We start from the raw sequence: 16,603 nt of genomic DNA on the forward strand, positions 1-16,603 counted from the left end.
TATGGATTGTATGGGACTATCCATGAGTCATTCATATGTTTTATTTTTGTGAACAATGTTCTCAATGTGTTGTCGTCGGTATGATGGGTAGCCATCTAAATCTTTAACACTGTGCTGTTTTAAGTCCTTTGGACATTTTTTAGTACATTTTCCGTTTTGCATGCATGGACTTGCTGGATTAAGAACTCCGCATGGGCCATGAACCATATGAGACACTGCAATGTCATAGAGCTCTGGCTATTGTTGTTGGTTAGGAATTTCAGCCCATACTATGTTGTCGATGTCTTCCTCGGTGTGAATCTTTGAATTGGTGTCTAAGATAAGGAGAATATATGCATGTGGGAGGCCTCTTTCCTTAAACTCGATGACATGGACCATTGCTATGACTGTTCCAAACAGGCCATTTTTGATGTCTTGTAAGAGGCTTTTTAGTTTTAGCCGAAATATGCGTGCAGCTAAGTCAGGCCTATGTTCTACTTGTTGCCATGGTTCCAGATGCTCGGTAATTTCAACCCATTTGGGATTACAGGTCATGGTAACAAAAATGTCTGTTTTTCCATACTTAATAACTATTGCCATTGCATCTTGATAACATTGTTGCATGTTGTGGGGGCTTCCTTCAAATGAGGATGGGAGAATAACTGTTTTTCCAATAGGTATTCCCTTTTCAATTGATCGTTGTTGCAAATGTTCTTGAAGAACACCGTAGTCTTCCACTTTGAGGATTTTTTTATTTCTTCTTATGTAATTCAGGCGATTTGCTTCTATTTAAACATATGCATCTACTAAGTACTGATGTGTTTTTTTTCTACCGTTTAAAATTGGATTAAATTGATTGCGGACAGAGAGTTGAAAACTGTAGTATTGCAGTTGTGTAATTCTTCTTGTAGTGCCTTGCTGTTGTAGGTTTTCATGCCAGCCTTGATCACCTCTTGGAAAGAAAAGCGGATACAGAAGAGCCTCAAGGTTGCTGTGCAAAATGCTAATCCGCTGTGTTTTAGGAAGTAAAGGGTTGTTTTCTTCGTCGCTCCATTGGGAGACCCAGACGATTGGGTGTATAGCTACTGCCTCCGGAGGCCACACAAAGCATTACACTAAAAAGTGTAAGGCCCCTCCCCTTCTGGCTATACACCCCCAGTGGGATCACTGGCTCACCAGTTTTCGGCTTTGTGCGAAGGAGGTCAGACATCCACGCATAGCTCCACTGTTTAGTCAGCAGTAGCTGCTGACTATATCGGATGGAAGAAAAGAGGGCCCATATGGGGCCCCCAGCATGCTCCCTTCTCACCCCACTGGTGGTTTGTAAGGTTGAGGTACCTATTGCTGGTACGGCGGCTGGAGCCCACATGCTGTTTTCCTTCCCCATCCCCCTGAGGGGCTCTGAGGAAGTGGGATCTTACCGGCCCCAAAGCCCTGAGGCCGGGCTCCATCCACAGACCCATTGAACCTGCTGGATGTGGAGCGGGAGTGCCGTTCAGGGACATGGCCCTGCACCATTCAGGTACTCTGTGTCCCCGTACACACAGGCACAGCACACTCCAGACTTGCTGGGTGTGCTAGTGCGCCGGGGACAGTAAAGGGTTACAGTCACTGCAGCCTAGCTGAGTGACTTTATTTATTGGGAACTACCGCGCCGGACGCTCCGGGAGCGGCGGCGCGGCTGGGACTTGTAGTGCGCCGGGGACTTAGCGCCGACCGCGCTTTTACGGCGGCGGCGCTTATAAATCCAGTCCCCGGCTTTTGCGGCCTAGCTCCGCTTCGTTCCCGCCCCCACCCTGTCAATCAGGGTAGGGGAGAGACGCTGTACAATCAGCAGCGCCGAGGGCTGGAGCCTTATTTACATGCTCCAGCCCTCTCACTGGACACTGTGGGACGCCGGTTTCCCGCTCTGACTAGGGGCACGCCTACGGCCCGCCCCTACTCACACGAGCTGGAGAAGGACGCCGGCAGCCATTCCTGCAGTCCGAACTGAGAGAACGGACTCTGGGCAACCAGGCACAGGACTAGGGCGACCACACACCCGCTTATAGGCGGGCGGTAAGCGGCACCTGAAGTGCTGACACTAAATACCGCAGTTTGTCCATTTGTATTTTATGCTTACACTGCATAGGTCGCTATTTTTGGCTATATGCCCTCTTAGATGGCGACACATCAGCAGCAGGAAAGCATGGGTGCTAAGGCACAGGCTTTCTATGCTGCTTGTATTGCATGTACTGAAGTGTTCATGTGTATTTATGCTTGTATGCTATACACTGCACTGTACGGTCGCTAGTCTTGGCTATATTCGCCATAGAATGGCTAGACTACAGCAGCAGAAAAGCAAGGGTGTTGAGGCACAGGTTTTTTTCTATGCTGCTTGTTTTGCAGGGGTTGCAGTGTTCATTTGTACTTATGCTTGTATGCTATACATTGCACTGTATGGTCGCTATTCTGGGCCATATTCCCCTAGATGGCTACACAACAGCAGCAAAAAAGCAAGGGTGCCAAGGCACAGGCTTTCTATGCTGCTTGTACTGCATGTGCTGCAGTGTTCATTTGTACTTTATGCTTGTATGCTATACATTGCACTGTACGGTCGCCATTCTTGGCTCTATAAGTCGGCAGCAGCATATAAGCAACACAGGCTTTCGATGCTGTTTTTACTGCATGTGATACTGTTCCACTGCACTGAACCCCATTGTGTGCAATGCTCCCCTGTAGCACTTGGTCAGCCGGGGTCTCTACTTGACGTGGCCAAAAGAACCACCTCTCAACCCTGTCCAAGGACAGGGACGGAGTTGCGATGGGATAGAGACTTGCAGTCCGGACAGGCCATGGGCAATCTGGATCATTGCTCCCTGGCCACCCTCATTGGGAATAAAATCGGTGCTCCGGGGGGGGTCCCAGGAGGCTCTCTGTATGATGAGGCAGACGTAGCTCATCAGGACTTTGATCCTGACACCGCTCTCACTCCGGATACACCGGATGGTGACGCCATAAGGAATGATCCTATAGCGTCCATCAATGGAATGTTGGATCTTTTCTCCCTCAGCTCCCCCAGCGGAGGAGTCAGCTTCACAGCAGGAGAAGTCCCATTTCAGTAGCTCAAACGTATATTGAGTATTGTTCTCGCCACGCTGACTTCAGAGAAGCAGTCCAGGAACACCACGCTTCCCAGATAAGCGTTTTCTCCAAACGTATTAAGGATACACGTTCTCCCTTTCCCCCTGACGTGGTCAAGCGTTGGACCCAGGGTCCAAAGGTGGATTCTCCAATCTCCAGGCTTGCGGCTAGAGCCATAGTTGCAGTGGAGATGGGACTTCACTTACAGATGCCATTGACAGACAGATGGACTCTGGTTTAAATCTGTCTATGAGGCTATCGGCGTGTCGGTTGCTCCGGCATTCACAGCCGTATGGGCACCCTAAGCTTTTCAGCTGTTCTTGCGCAGCTGGTCTTGAGCACATGTACATCTGTGCCGCAGGGGCGTCCGTAACCTCGCAATGTCTGCATTGCGACTTACCCTATTAATGCTGTCCTGGAAGGACAGTCGAGGTTTCGGTCCTTCCCAGGCTCGGGCAGGTCCCAATTGTCCTCATCCAAAAGGGCTGAAAAGCCTCAGAGGGGCTCAGCTTCCGGCCGGGCTCAATCACGCCCAAAGAAGGCAGCCGGAGGAACCGCTACCAAGGCGGTCTCCTCATGACTCTCAGCTCTCTCATCTCTCCGCATCCGCGGTTGATGGCAGACTCGCTCGCCTTTGGCGACATTTAGCTGCCACAGGTCACAGACCGGTGGGTGAGGGACAGTGTGCCCACGTGCACAGGACAGAGTTCTGTTCTCGTCCTCCGACTCGATTCTTCAGAACGTCCCCACCTCCCCACCGAGCAGATGCTTTTCTGCGGGCAGAAGGAGTGGTAATCCCGGTTCCTCTTCAGGAACAAGACACGGTTTTCCTCCAAGCTGGTTGTGGTGCCAAAAAAGGAGGCTCTTTCCGTTCCGTTCTGGACCTAAAACTGCTCAACAAGCACGTGGAGGCCAGGCGGTTCCGGATGATACCCTCCGCTCCCTCATTGCCTCAATGTCTCAAGGAAATTTCCTAGCATCAATAGACATCAAAGATGCTTATCTCCACGTGCCGATTGCTACAGAGCACCAATGTTTTTCTACGTTTCGTGATAGGAAACGACCATCTTCAGTTCGTAGCGCTGCCATTCGGGCTGGCGACAGCCCCACGGGTGTTCGCCAAGGTCATGACGGCAGTGGTAGCAGTCTTGCACTCACAGGGACACTCTGTGATCCCTTACTTGGACGATCTACTTGTCAAGGCACCCTCTCAAGAGGCATGCCAACTCAGCCTGAATGTTGCGCTGGAGACTCTCCAGACGTTCGGGTGGATCATCAACTTCTCAAAGTCAAACCTGTCTCGACCCAATCACTAACGTATCTTGGCATGGAGTTTCATACCCTCTCAGCGGTAGTGAAGCTTCCGCTGGACAAGCAGCGGTCACTACAGACTGGGGTGCAGACTCTCCTTCAAGGTCAGTCGCACTCCTTAAGACGCCTCATGCACTTCCTCGGGAAGATGGTGGCGGCAATGGAGGCGGTTCCGTTTGCGCAGTTTCATCTGCGTCCACTTCAATGGGACATTCTCCGCCAATGGGACGGGAAGTCAACATCCCTGAACAGGAAAGTATCCCTTTCACAAACGGCAAGGACTCTCTGCAAGGGTGGCGTCTTCCCACCTCATTATCACAGGGAAGATCCTTCCTACCACCGTCTTGGGCGGTGGTCACGACAGACGCGAGTCTGTCAGGGTGGGGAGCGGTTTTTCTCCACCACAGGGCTCAGGGTACGTGGACTCAGCAGGAGTCCACCCTTCAGATCAATATTCTGGTAATCAGAGCAGTGTATCTTGCCCTACTAGCCTTCCAGCAGTGGCCGGAAAGAAAGCAGATCCGAATTCAGTCGGACAACTCCACAGCGGTGGCATACATCAATCACCAAGGCGGGACACGCAGTCGGCAAGCCTTCCAGGAAGTCCGGCGGATTCTGATGTGGGTGGAAGCCAAGGCCTCCACCATATCCGCAGTTCACATCCCCGGCGTAGAAAACTGGGAAGCAGGCTTCCTCAGTCGCCAGGGCATGGACGCAGGGGAATGGTCCCTTCACCCGGACGTGTTTCAGGAAATCTGTCGCCGCTGGGGAAGGCCGGACGTCGACCTAATGGCGTCCCGGCACAACAACAAGGTCCCAACCTTCATGGCACGGTCTCGCGATCAAAGAGCGCTGGCGGCAGACGCCCTAGTGCAAGATTGGTCGCAGTTCCGGCTCCCTTATGTGTTTCCACCTCTGGCACTCTTGCCCAGAGTGCTACGCAAGATCAGATCCGATTGCAGCCGCGTCATACTCGTCGCCCCAGACTGGCCGAGGAGGGCGTGGTATCCGGATCTGTGGCAGCTCACGGTCGGCCAACCGTGGGCACTACCAGACCGACCAGACTTACTGTCCCAAGGGCCGTTTTTTCCATCGGAATTCTGCGGCCCTGAACCTGACTGTGTGGCCATTGAGTCCTGGATCCTAGCGTCTTCAGGATTATTCCACGGGGTCGTTGCCACCATGAGACAGGCTAGGAAGCCCACGTCCGCTAAGAACCAAAGACCGTGGAGGATATTCTTATCCTGGTGCTCTGCTCAGGAAGTGTCTCCCTGGCCATTTGCATTGCCTACCTTTCTTTCTTTCCTGCAATCTGGGTTAGAAAAAGGTTTGGCACTCGGCTCCCTTAAAGGTCAGGTATCGGCGCTATCCGTCTTTTTTCAGAGGCGTTTGGCACGCCTTCCTAAGGTGCGCACGTTCCTACAGGGGGTTTGCCATATCGTTCCCCCGTACAAGCGGCCGTTAGATCCATGGGATCTGAACAGGGTACTAGTTGCCCTCCAGAAGCCGCCCTTCGAGCCTCTGAGGGAGGTTTCACTTTCTAGACTATCCCAGAAAGTGGCTTCTCTGGTAGCGATCACATCTCTTCGGAGAGTGTCTGAGCTGGCAGCGCTGTCATCCAAGACCCCCTTCCTGGTCTTCCACCAGGACAAGGTAGTGCTGCGCCCCATTCAGGAGTTTCTCCCGAAGGTGGTATCCTCTTTTCATCTTAATCAGGATATCTCCTTGCCTTCCTTTTGTCCTCATGCAGTTCATCGGTATGAGAAGGATTTACATTTGTTAGATCTGGTGAGAGCACTCAGAATCTACATTTCCCGCACGGCGCCCTTGCGCCGTTCGGATGCACTCTTTCTCCTTGTCGCTGGTAAGCGCAAAGGGTCGCAGGCTTCTAAGGCCGCCCTGGCTCGATGGATCAAAGAACCAATTCTTGAAGCCTACCGTTCTGCTGGGCTTCCGGTTCCATCAGGGCTGAAGGCCCATTCAACCAGAGCCGTGGGTGCGTCCTGGGCATTACGACACCAGGCTACGGCTCAACAGGTGTGCCAGGCAGCTACCTGGTCGAGTCTGCACACTTTCACCAAACATTATCAGGTGCATACCTATGCTTCGGCGGACGCCAGCCTAGGTAGAAGAGTCCTGCAGGCGGCAGTTGCCTCCCCGTAGGGGAGGGCTGTCTTTGCAGCTCTAACATGAGGTATTTCTTTACCCACCCAGGGACAGCTTTTGGACGTCCCAATCGTCTGGGTCTCCCAATGGAGCGACGAAGAAGAAGGGAATTTTGTTACTTACCGTAAATTCCTTTTCTTCTAGCTCCTATTGGGAGACCCAGCACCCGCCCTGTTGTCCTTCGGGATTTTTGGGTTGTTTCGGGTACACATGTTGTTCATGTTGAACGGTTTTTCAGTTCTCCGATGTGACTCGGAGTGAATTTGTTTAAACCAGTTATTGGCTTTCCTCCTTCTTGCTTTTGCACTAAAACTGGTGAGCCAGTGATCCCACTGGGGGTGTATAGCCAGAAGGGGAGGGGCCTTACACTTTTTAGTGTAATGCTTTGTGTGGCCTCCGGAGGCAGTAGCTATACACCCAATCGTCTGGGTCTCCCAATAGGAGCTAGAAGAAAAGGAATTTACGGTAAGTAACAAAATTCCCTTCTTTGTCTGGGTGAAGATGAACTAATATATCCCTGTTAAAAGGTGGCTCTCCATCATCGTTTTGGAAAACTACTGCGACCTCACTAATGCGTGGTTTGTTGTATCGCCGTGGATCTTGTTCGCGTTCTTGTTTAATGGCCATGACAATAGAAGGCATTGTAGTTCCATATGTGATAGCCCTCTGTTCCTCTTCAGCTTCTACGTCTTTTAGCATACGATATGCAGCTGTAAATGGGTTGATTTGTTGTAAAAGTTGTGCAATTTGATGCATCATTTCAGTATTACACTTTTTGTTTTCGTCAACGGTCAGCCGTTGTTCTGTTGTCTCATTTGGATCCAAGATGTATAATTGAGCATATTTTGGAGTTTGGCCCATTTCTGGATGAAGTGTCCCTGTGCGGTGGTAGATTTGACCGTGAATTTTAAAACAATACAGTCCAAATCCTGGGCGGTGCAATATTGGCCCCAAATGAAGCAAACGCATGTGAACTGTTGATGCATGTGAACTGTTGATGCTTTGGATGTTGTCCATAAAATTTTTACTGTGTGGATGACTTCTTTTCATCAATTGCTCCAACAGATCTGAGTATTGAGGTATGGGCAACTGAATTTTCCCTTTTTGGCAGCATTGAGTGAACAGATTGTCTGCTGGTTTTTCATCCCTAAAATTGTGCGAGTTGCATTTGGAGCAGAGTGAATTCATCTTTCCACAGTAGTGCTGAATAATTGTATTTTCGTTGTGTGTTCTGCTGGCTGCAAATTGTTGAATATTGTGTTGAGTTTGGCTTAGATGGTAGAGCATTCCTTTGTGATAAATTAGGCGATCATGTTGTTGTCTTTTTAGTTTGGAAGGTGGGGATTCCTGGATCCGGTGTTGGCTGTGGGGTTCTGCATCCTTAGCTTGTCTTGCAGCAGTTTGTTGTGGTGTCTCTTGTAGGCGACGTTGTGTGTGAACTGTGGCATCTTGTGCTTGTCTGTCCGCAGTTTGTTGAAGTGTCTCTTGTTTTCTACGTTGTGTGGGAACTGTGGCATCTTGTGCTTGTCTGTCCGCAGTTTGTTGAAGTGTCTCTTGTTTTCTACGTTGTGTGTGAGCTTCAGCATCGTGGGCTTGTCTATCGGCAGTTTGTTTAGGTGAGGCTTGGTGTCGACATCGTCTGTGTGAATTAGCATCCGTGGCTTGTCTTTCGGTAGTTCTTTGAAGTGTCTCTGCGTTGCGATGTTGTTGTCGCATTGATGCTGCTGCTATTTTTCTGTCGTGCTTGCTGGTGTATTTTCGCTTACGACCCCTTGTAAGACAGGGCTCGTCAAGTGTTCTCGGGTGAAGCTGTGAAAGGCAGACAAGATAGACGGAATAAGACAGATTGTCAAGTCCAGTAAAGGATTTTTTCGTTAGTGTACTGTGCATGAGAGAAGGTGTTGAGTTGACCTGTCAGAGCTATGTTGCACTGTGGCAGTGAGCAGGTCTTTACAAATGGTGCTGAAAGTAGGCATAAGATGGGTAGAAATCTTGTTAGTTTTTTGTGTTTTTAGTTGCCTCCATTTCTTATGTAAGGCAGTTGATGTGACAGTATTTGTCCCATTGCTAAGGGAGCGTTGGGTTATGGAAGATGCATTGGGGCATTAATTTATCTGCGCAGGCAGATGCAAAGTGGAGCAAGTGGAGGCAAGACATGTTTGTGGGATGGGATGATTTTTGTCTTTTGTGTGTGTCCTTCCCTTCTTCCTCTGGCTTACCTGTTCATTTTGAGTTTATTGTGGTGTCTCCTGTTGTGGCGGAAGTGCGGGAGGTGGTGCTTCCAAGGCTTGTCTGTTGTCCTTTTTTTGAAGAGTATCTTGGTGTGGCTGTTGTGTGTGAGCCGCACCCTCGTGGGTTATTGTGCAGGCAGTTTGTTTTTGTGTGTCTTGGTCTGGAGGCTGTGTGCTAGTGTTCGCATCATGGCGTTGTCTGTTGCCCTGTTGTATTTTCCTTTGTTTTTGACGTAGTTGCCTTCTTTCTGCTGCTGCTGCTTTTCGTTGCTGGTCAGTGGTGTACTTGCGTATAGGCCCCATTGTAAGGCAATCAGCGTAAATCGTGCTAGACGTAATCTGGAAAAGACACCCAAATAGCAAGACGTGGCAAATGATATGGTAGAGTACAGGCAAGAAGTATGTATTCAGCAGCATGTTAGGTTTTTTTTTGTTTGGTTTTTGACCGAGGTATGTAGCAGTGTGTGGGAGGTAAGGTCTTGAATGATGGTTCATTTTTGCTCGTTGGTCTCCCGCTGTGCAGCACTCATCGGCGTGTTTGACAGCGGGAGACCATCGATCTGAATGGGCAGGGAGCCGGCGTACGCTGGTAACCATGGTACACTATCGGGTAACTATGCAAAGCGCTTTGCTTAGTTACCCGATGTGTACCATGGTTACCAGCGTACTCTGGCTCCAGCACACATGTGCCTGGAGCCCGGGGTAAGCTGGTAACCATGGTACACATTGGGTAACTAAGCAAAGCGTTTTCTATAGTTACAGGATTGTGTACCATGGTTACCAGCGTACATCGGTACGCTGGTAACCATGGTACACATTGGGTAACTATGCAAAGCGACAGTGCTGGTTCATTTTTTGCTCGTTGGTCTCCCGCTGTGCAGCACGCATCGGTGTGTTTGACAACGGGAGACCACTGATCTGAATGGGCATGGAGTCGGCGTACGCTGGTAACCATGGTACACATCGGGTAACTAAGTAAAGCGCTTTGCATAGTTACCCGATTGTGTACCATGGTTACCAGCGTACGTCGGCTCCCGCCACACGTGTGCCGGGAGCCGGTGTAAGCTGGTAACCATGGTACACAATCGGGTAACTATGCAAAGCGACAGTGCTGGTTCATTTTTTTGCTCATTTGTGTCCCGCTGTGCGGCATGCATCGGCGTGTTTGACAGCGGGAGACAGTCGATCTGAATAGACAGGGAGACGGCGTACGCTGGTAACCAAGGTACACAATCGGGTAACTATTCAAAGCGCTTTCCATAGTTACCCGATTGTGTACCATGGTTACCAGCATACGCCGGCTCCAGCACACATGTGCCGGGAGCCGGGGTAAGCTGGTAACCATGGTACACATTAGGTAACTAAGCAAAGCGCTTAACATAGTTACAGCATTGTGTACCATGGTTACCAGCGTACATCGGTAAGCTGGTAAACATAGTACACATTGGGTAACTATGCAAAGCGACAGTGCTGGTTCATTTTTTTGCTCATTGGTCTCCCGCTGTGCGGCACGCATCGGCGTGTTTGACAGCGGTAGACAGTCGATCTGAATAGACAGGGAGACTGCGTACGCTGGTAACCAAGGTACACAATCGGGTAACTATTCAAAGCGATTTCCATAGTTACCCGATTGTGCACCATGGTTATCAGCGCACGCCGGCTCCCAGCACACGTGTGCTGGGAGCCGGGGTAAGCTAGTAAACATGGTACACATCGGGTAACTAAGCAAAGCGGTTTCCATAGTTACCCAATGTGTACCATGGTTACCAGCGTACGCCGACTCCGGCACATGTGTGCCGGGAGCCGGGGTAAGCTAGTAACCATGGTACATATCGGGTAACTATGCAAAGTGACAGTGCTGGTTAATTTTTTGCTTGTTGGTCTCCTGCTGTGCAGCACGCATCGGCGTGTTTGACAGTGGGAGACCAACGGTCTGAATGGGCAGGGAGTCGGCGTACGCTTGTAACCATGGTACACAATCGGGTAACTAAGCAAAGCGGTGTTACGGGGAGACCGGCAGATTAGGACCAGGGGGTATATATCCCAATCACCAGTCGGGGCACACCGTGCTCCAGATTGCAATAGAGCTGCTGGCACCCTGTGGGTTAGGCGGAGACTATTGAGCTGATGACTCAGAGATAACCCAGGAGACCTGGAAAGTGGTCACGTGTGTAGGGACATGTCAGACCGGACGACAACCCAGTTAGCGTTTTGGTGGAACAAGCGCTACTCCGACCACGTGTGTAGGGAACTCGTCAGACCGGATGGTAACCAGTTAGCGTTGACCTAGAAGACCGCTAACAGACAGACAAACAGAATAAGGCAATTACATATATAGATTATTATTATTATTATTATTATTATATTTTCACTTACTGAATACATCATTCACTCACCTGTAAGCAAATAATGATTTCTCTGGACTAATTTGTTTGTTTAGTCTTATTTTTTTGATAGACTCCTTTCAAAAGCAAACTGAACTCAGACGTGTCAGATGTTTTTGGCTCATACATTCTAATGCCAAACCACTATATAATAGCTTATTTTGCTGTGATTTCTGTTTTGTGAATTTCCTGAAGAAGCTGGATAGCTTTGAAACTCGTAGAATAGACGTAATGTTCTCCACTCATGTGTCCGGGAATTCTTCCTCAAGGATGATCCTTCAGAGCAACACACAACACACACACTTTTTTCCCATCTGATTCCTGCACTAAGGCGGGCTTTGCACGTTGCGACATCGCAAGCTGATGCTGCGATGTCGCACACGATAGTCCCCGCCCCCGTCGCAGGTACAATATCTTGTGATAGCTGGCGTAGCGAACATTATCGCTACGCCAGCTTCACATGCACTCACCTGCCCTGCGACCGTCGCTCTGGCCGGCGACCCGCCTCCTTATTAAGGGGGCGGGTCGTGTGGCGTCATAGTGACGTCACACGGCAGGCGGCCAATAGCGGCGGAGGGGTGGAGATGAGCAGGATGTAAACATCCCGCCCACCTCCTTCCTTCCGCAGAGCCGGCGTGAGCCGCAGGAGGCAGGTAGGAGATGTTCCTCGCTCCTGCGGCTTCACACACAGCGATGTGTGCTGTTGCAGGAACGAGGAACTACATCGTACCTGTCGCGGCACCGGCATTATGAAAATGTCGGAGCCTGCACCGATGATACGATAACGACGCTTTTGCGCTCGTTCATCATATCATCTAGGATTTACACACAACGATGTTGAAAGTGACGCCGGATGTGCGTCACTTTCGATTTGACCCCACTAACATCACATGTGCGATGTTGCAACGTGCAAAGCCGCCCTAAGTGTACGCTCACATGAAAAACGGATAATTGCAATGCGAGAAAATCTCACATTGCACCCTGACCAATGTTAGTCAATGAGGGAGAGCAGTTGGTCAGCTTTTCTCGCATCCAGATTCTGCGATTTCATCATGCTGTGATTTCATCTGGAAAATGACCGAGACTCACCAATACAAGTCAATTGGTGCGAGAAAAAAACGGACAGCACACGGACCATCCTAGTGACATCCATTCATATGGATACAATTCTATCATGTAGCAGAGAACACTCTAAATGCTCCTGTACAGGACTGTAAATGTTCCTTTAAATGGTCTTGTAAATGACTAATAGCTGCTGAGCAAAAAACGGATTGCACACGGACAGCACACGGATGACAAGTGAGAAAAAATCGTCCTACACTCCTGGACGAGAATGGGACTGATTTTTCGTACATTCGTGTGAGTCCAGCTTTATATGTATTTCTGCAGTAGCTGATTACACGTTTCATACGGTGTTGTGTATTACACAACCCCACCAGGTGAGTGTCATGGGCTAGCAGGGGATAACATTGCCTCCTAATCTGGCCCACAGGCTAGACGGCCTGAGCTTGCTTGTTCAAGAAGAAGCACCAGAGAAAGTATAGAGAGGAGTGTATGAACAGCGTCTAATGCTGCCATGACACTTCGTGAGTTTGGAGCAAAACAACATGTGAGCTTACTGCTGTCATCTGTATCCTGGCCTTTAACCTGTTAAAACCCAATTGCGCCTCTTTGCTCTACTATTACATACAGATTTCAGCTGGTGTCATGACTTTCCATGGCTTTTTGCACCACTCTTTCTTCATGTGTTCAATACTTTTACGTGTGTCATTTCTTATTATTACATATAACTTATGGACATCTATGGTTTGACTTTTTTGCCTGTGTTGATTGGATGGGTTGTAACTGACATCTGGTGAGGAATTCATGTCAATAATACCATTACAAATCTATTTAATTAGAAAATTGGTGACATGTTCAATGCTATCTTCAACCGCTGTAAATAATATATCTTTTTAGAAGCTTTAATAATATTTTCTTTTTGTTACAGGGAGATCGCATGTGGCATTTTGCAGTCTCTCTATTCCTGGTAGAACTGTATGGGAACAGCTTACTTCTCACTGCTGTTTATGGACTTGTGGTTGCAGGCTCTGTGCTTTTTCTCGGAGCTATACTTGGAGACTGGGTTGATAAAAATCAACGCCTGAGAGGTAATATATTTTCATGAAGTACATGTGTGTTTCTATTGTATATTATATTACCAATTTCTCTTTAGTCAGAGCACTATTGCAGATCTGTGATCGGATCGCTATATGTGTCCTAGGTGTATATGGGACGGCTCGTGTAAGGACACCTGGCTCTTGAATGAAGGTGTGAAACTGGCCTAAATGTGTTTTTAGATGGCCAGTTGATCTGAATAACTTTTTGTGTCCTCAAATATCAGACCAATTTCTGTTTTTTCAGAGTATTATAATTTGAAGGCTTGTTTCAGACATTTGTAAAACATGTATTGTAGACTTTACAGTCTATTGAGCTATTTATTTTTATTATTGTTATTATTATTACTTATAAGCCGTGTGTGCCCCCCAAAAAAATCAGACACCTTCCCCTTGATGAGGATAAGAAACGGATATAAGTACCCATACGAGTTTATGGGTGTGTGACTGTCTAAAGGCCGCTTTCCACGCAACGACAACGCTAATGAGATGTCGTTGGGGTCATGGAATTCGTGATGCACATCCAGCCTCGTTAGCGACGTGTGAAACGCATGAACTACCGTTAACGATCAAAATTACTTACCTTATCGTTGATCGTTGACGCGTCGTTCTAAACCCAATTATCGTTGATGTTGCAGGACGCAAATTTTTCGTCTTTTCTGCGGCAGCACACATCGCTATGTGTGACACCGGAGGAACGAGGAAGGAAGGAGGCGGTTCGTCGGCCACAACGACGTCGCTAGGCAGGTAAGTATGTGTGACAGGGACTAGCGATGTTGTGCACCACGGGCAGCGATTTGCCCATGACGCACAACTGACGGGAGCGGGTGCTTTCACCAGCGACATCGCTAGCGATGTCACTGCGTGTAAAGTGCCCTTAAGGCTATGTGCCCACGAAACTCTGTACTCGCGGATATATCCGCAGGTACATCCGCAGGTTTCCCGCAGCAGGTCCCCGGAATCCGCAGCTACACATAGCTGTGGGATTCCAGCGAAATATCTGTGGAAAACCTGCGGACATTCATGCGACTTTACCTGCGGAAGTCCCAGCCTCTGGCTCCATAGTGGAGAGGTGGGATTTCTGCAGGTAATTCCGCAGGAATAATTGACATGCAGTTATGTGCGGCTGCGGGACATCCGCAGCATGTTCCGCAGCCACACATACCGCAGCATGGACACAGACACTCCCCATGTCCCATAGGATAACATGGGGAGTGTCTCAAAGGCAATTACCAGTCTTGCGGCACTCCTGCTACCAATGGTGGAACATATTGGATGATTTTTGGTCATATGACTGGACCAATATACAAATAAGTAAAGCGATATTTTATTTGTACATTAAAATATGGTTAATTATACAACGCGTTTCGACTCGGATGTTTTATCCTTCAGCCTTCATTAGGTATAACTGTGAGAAAAAAGATGTATACATCTAACTTCATGAAGAGGCATGCTTATATAGAGACTAATCCCTCATTTCAAAGTGGAGACATCCTGAACAGATAACCACACCCACCTGCCTCTAATCACATTGCATAGGATTCGCTTCTAAAAAAAACCTAAGAATTACACAGCAACAACAACAACAATATAAAACAACATCAGAATTATTGAATATTATGTAAAAAGATTTGTTTTAAAACTTATTAAAAATTAAATAAAATTCAACCTTCTCATATTTTTTTTTCTCTTTTCCCCTTATTTTTATATAAAGTTGTTATAAATTTTCCACTACATCATTCAAACCGTTGGGATACAAACTCTGGAAGCGATAAATCCAATAAGCTTCCTTACGGTTTAACATTTTACATCGGTTGTTTATATTAGTGGATATTTGTTCTAAAGGTGTAACTATTATACAAAATTTTTTATTATGTTTTAATAATAAGTGTCTTGACAAACTATGTTTAATAAAACCATTTTTACAGTTATGCCGGTGGCCATTCATTCGTGACCGAAGGCTTTGCATTGTGCGCCCCACATATTGAAGGCCACATTCACAAGTAATTACATATATAACATAACTGCTGTTACATGTTAGATAGTCGCTATGTGTGCACGTTGCGTAATTGCATACAGTTACGCTGCGATCTGCACCGCAGCGTAACTGGATGCGTCCTGCTTCCCCTGCATAATCTATGAAGATTATGCAGGAGCCGTGCGCACGTGGCGTATTAGAGCGCAGCGCTTCAGCTGCTGCCCGAAGCACGCGTTCTAAGAAGTGACATGTCACTTCTTTCGTGCGCTCTGCCTGCAGGTCCCGCTCTGTCTATGGGAGGGGCTGCAGTCAGAGCGCATGAAATCGGGTTTTTTTTTTCATTACGGACTGTTTCTGCAGCGATTTGAAGCGCACGTGTGCTGTTCAAATCGCTGCAGAAATTTTTGCAGGGACAGTACGCAACGTGCGCACATAGCCTTATATCAATGGTTTCACCAGTAGTGTTGGATGTAATGGTCTTTACTCCATTATTAATAATATTGCAACAGCAACATTTTTTTACATGACACTTATATACACCTTTATTTTTATTTTTTTGTAATGAAATTTTATTTGTTTTAACTTGATTTTTCAGTTTACTGGGTGCTATAAGATTTTTAATGGTTATTTCCCTTCTAAAGGGGATAAAGTAGTTTATATAAACCAATCCAGTATCCTGAAAGCCCGTTTTAATGATAAAAAATATCCGCAAAAGTTAGTTGAGGATGCATTTGAAAAAAATAAAGAAAAATCCCAAGAGTATAGCACCCAGTAAACTGAAAAATCAAGTTAAAACAAATAAAATTTCATTACAAAAAAATAAAAATAAAGGTGTATATAAGTCTCATGTAAAAAAATGTTGCTGTTGCAATATTATTAATAATGGAGTAAAGACCATTACATCCAACACTACTGGTGAAACCATTGATATTAAAGACTATCTAACATGTAACAGCAGTTATGTTATATATGTAATTACTTGTGAATGTGGCCTTCAATATGTGGGGTGCACAACGCAAAGCCTGCGGTCACGAATGAATGGCCACCGGCATAACTGTAAAAATGGTTTTATTAAACATAGTTTTTCAAGACACTTATTATTAAAACATAATAAAAATTTTGTATAAAAGTTACACCTTTAGAACAAATATCCGCTAATATAAACAACCGATGTAAAATGTTAAACCGTAAGGAAGCTTATTGGATTTATCGCTTCCAGAGTTTGTATCCCAGCGGTTTGAATGATGTAGTGGAAAATGTATAACAACTTTATAT

The 16,603-nt window shown here is 47.4% G+C and overlaps 1 protein-coding gene across 2 annotated transcripts in view; it reads left to right on the forward strand.

Annotated features, from left to right (window-relative positions):
- SLC40A1 (solute carrier family 40 member 1) overlaps nt 1–16,603 on the forward strand; it is a 353,113-nt gene that overhangs the window by 202,363 nt on the left and 134,147 nt on the right. For both annotated transcript variants that reach the window (XM_075317736.1, XM_075317735.1), the window contains exon 3: nt 13,185–13,344. In XM_075317736.1, coding sequence (XP_075173851.1) covers nt 13,185–13,344 — 160 coding nt within the window. The remainder of the gene's footprint in view (nt 1–13,184; nt 13,345–16,603) is intronic.

This window comes from Anomaloglossus baeobatrachus, chromosome 7 (genome assembly GCF_048569485.1).
Source record: "Anomaloglossus baeobatrachus isolate aAnoBae1 chromosome 7, aAnoBae1.hap1, whole genome shotgun sequence".
NCBI classification, from domain to species: domain Eukaryota; kingdom Metazoa; phylum Chordata; class Amphibia; order Anura; family Aromobatidae; genus Anomaloglossus; species Anomaloglossus baeobatrachus.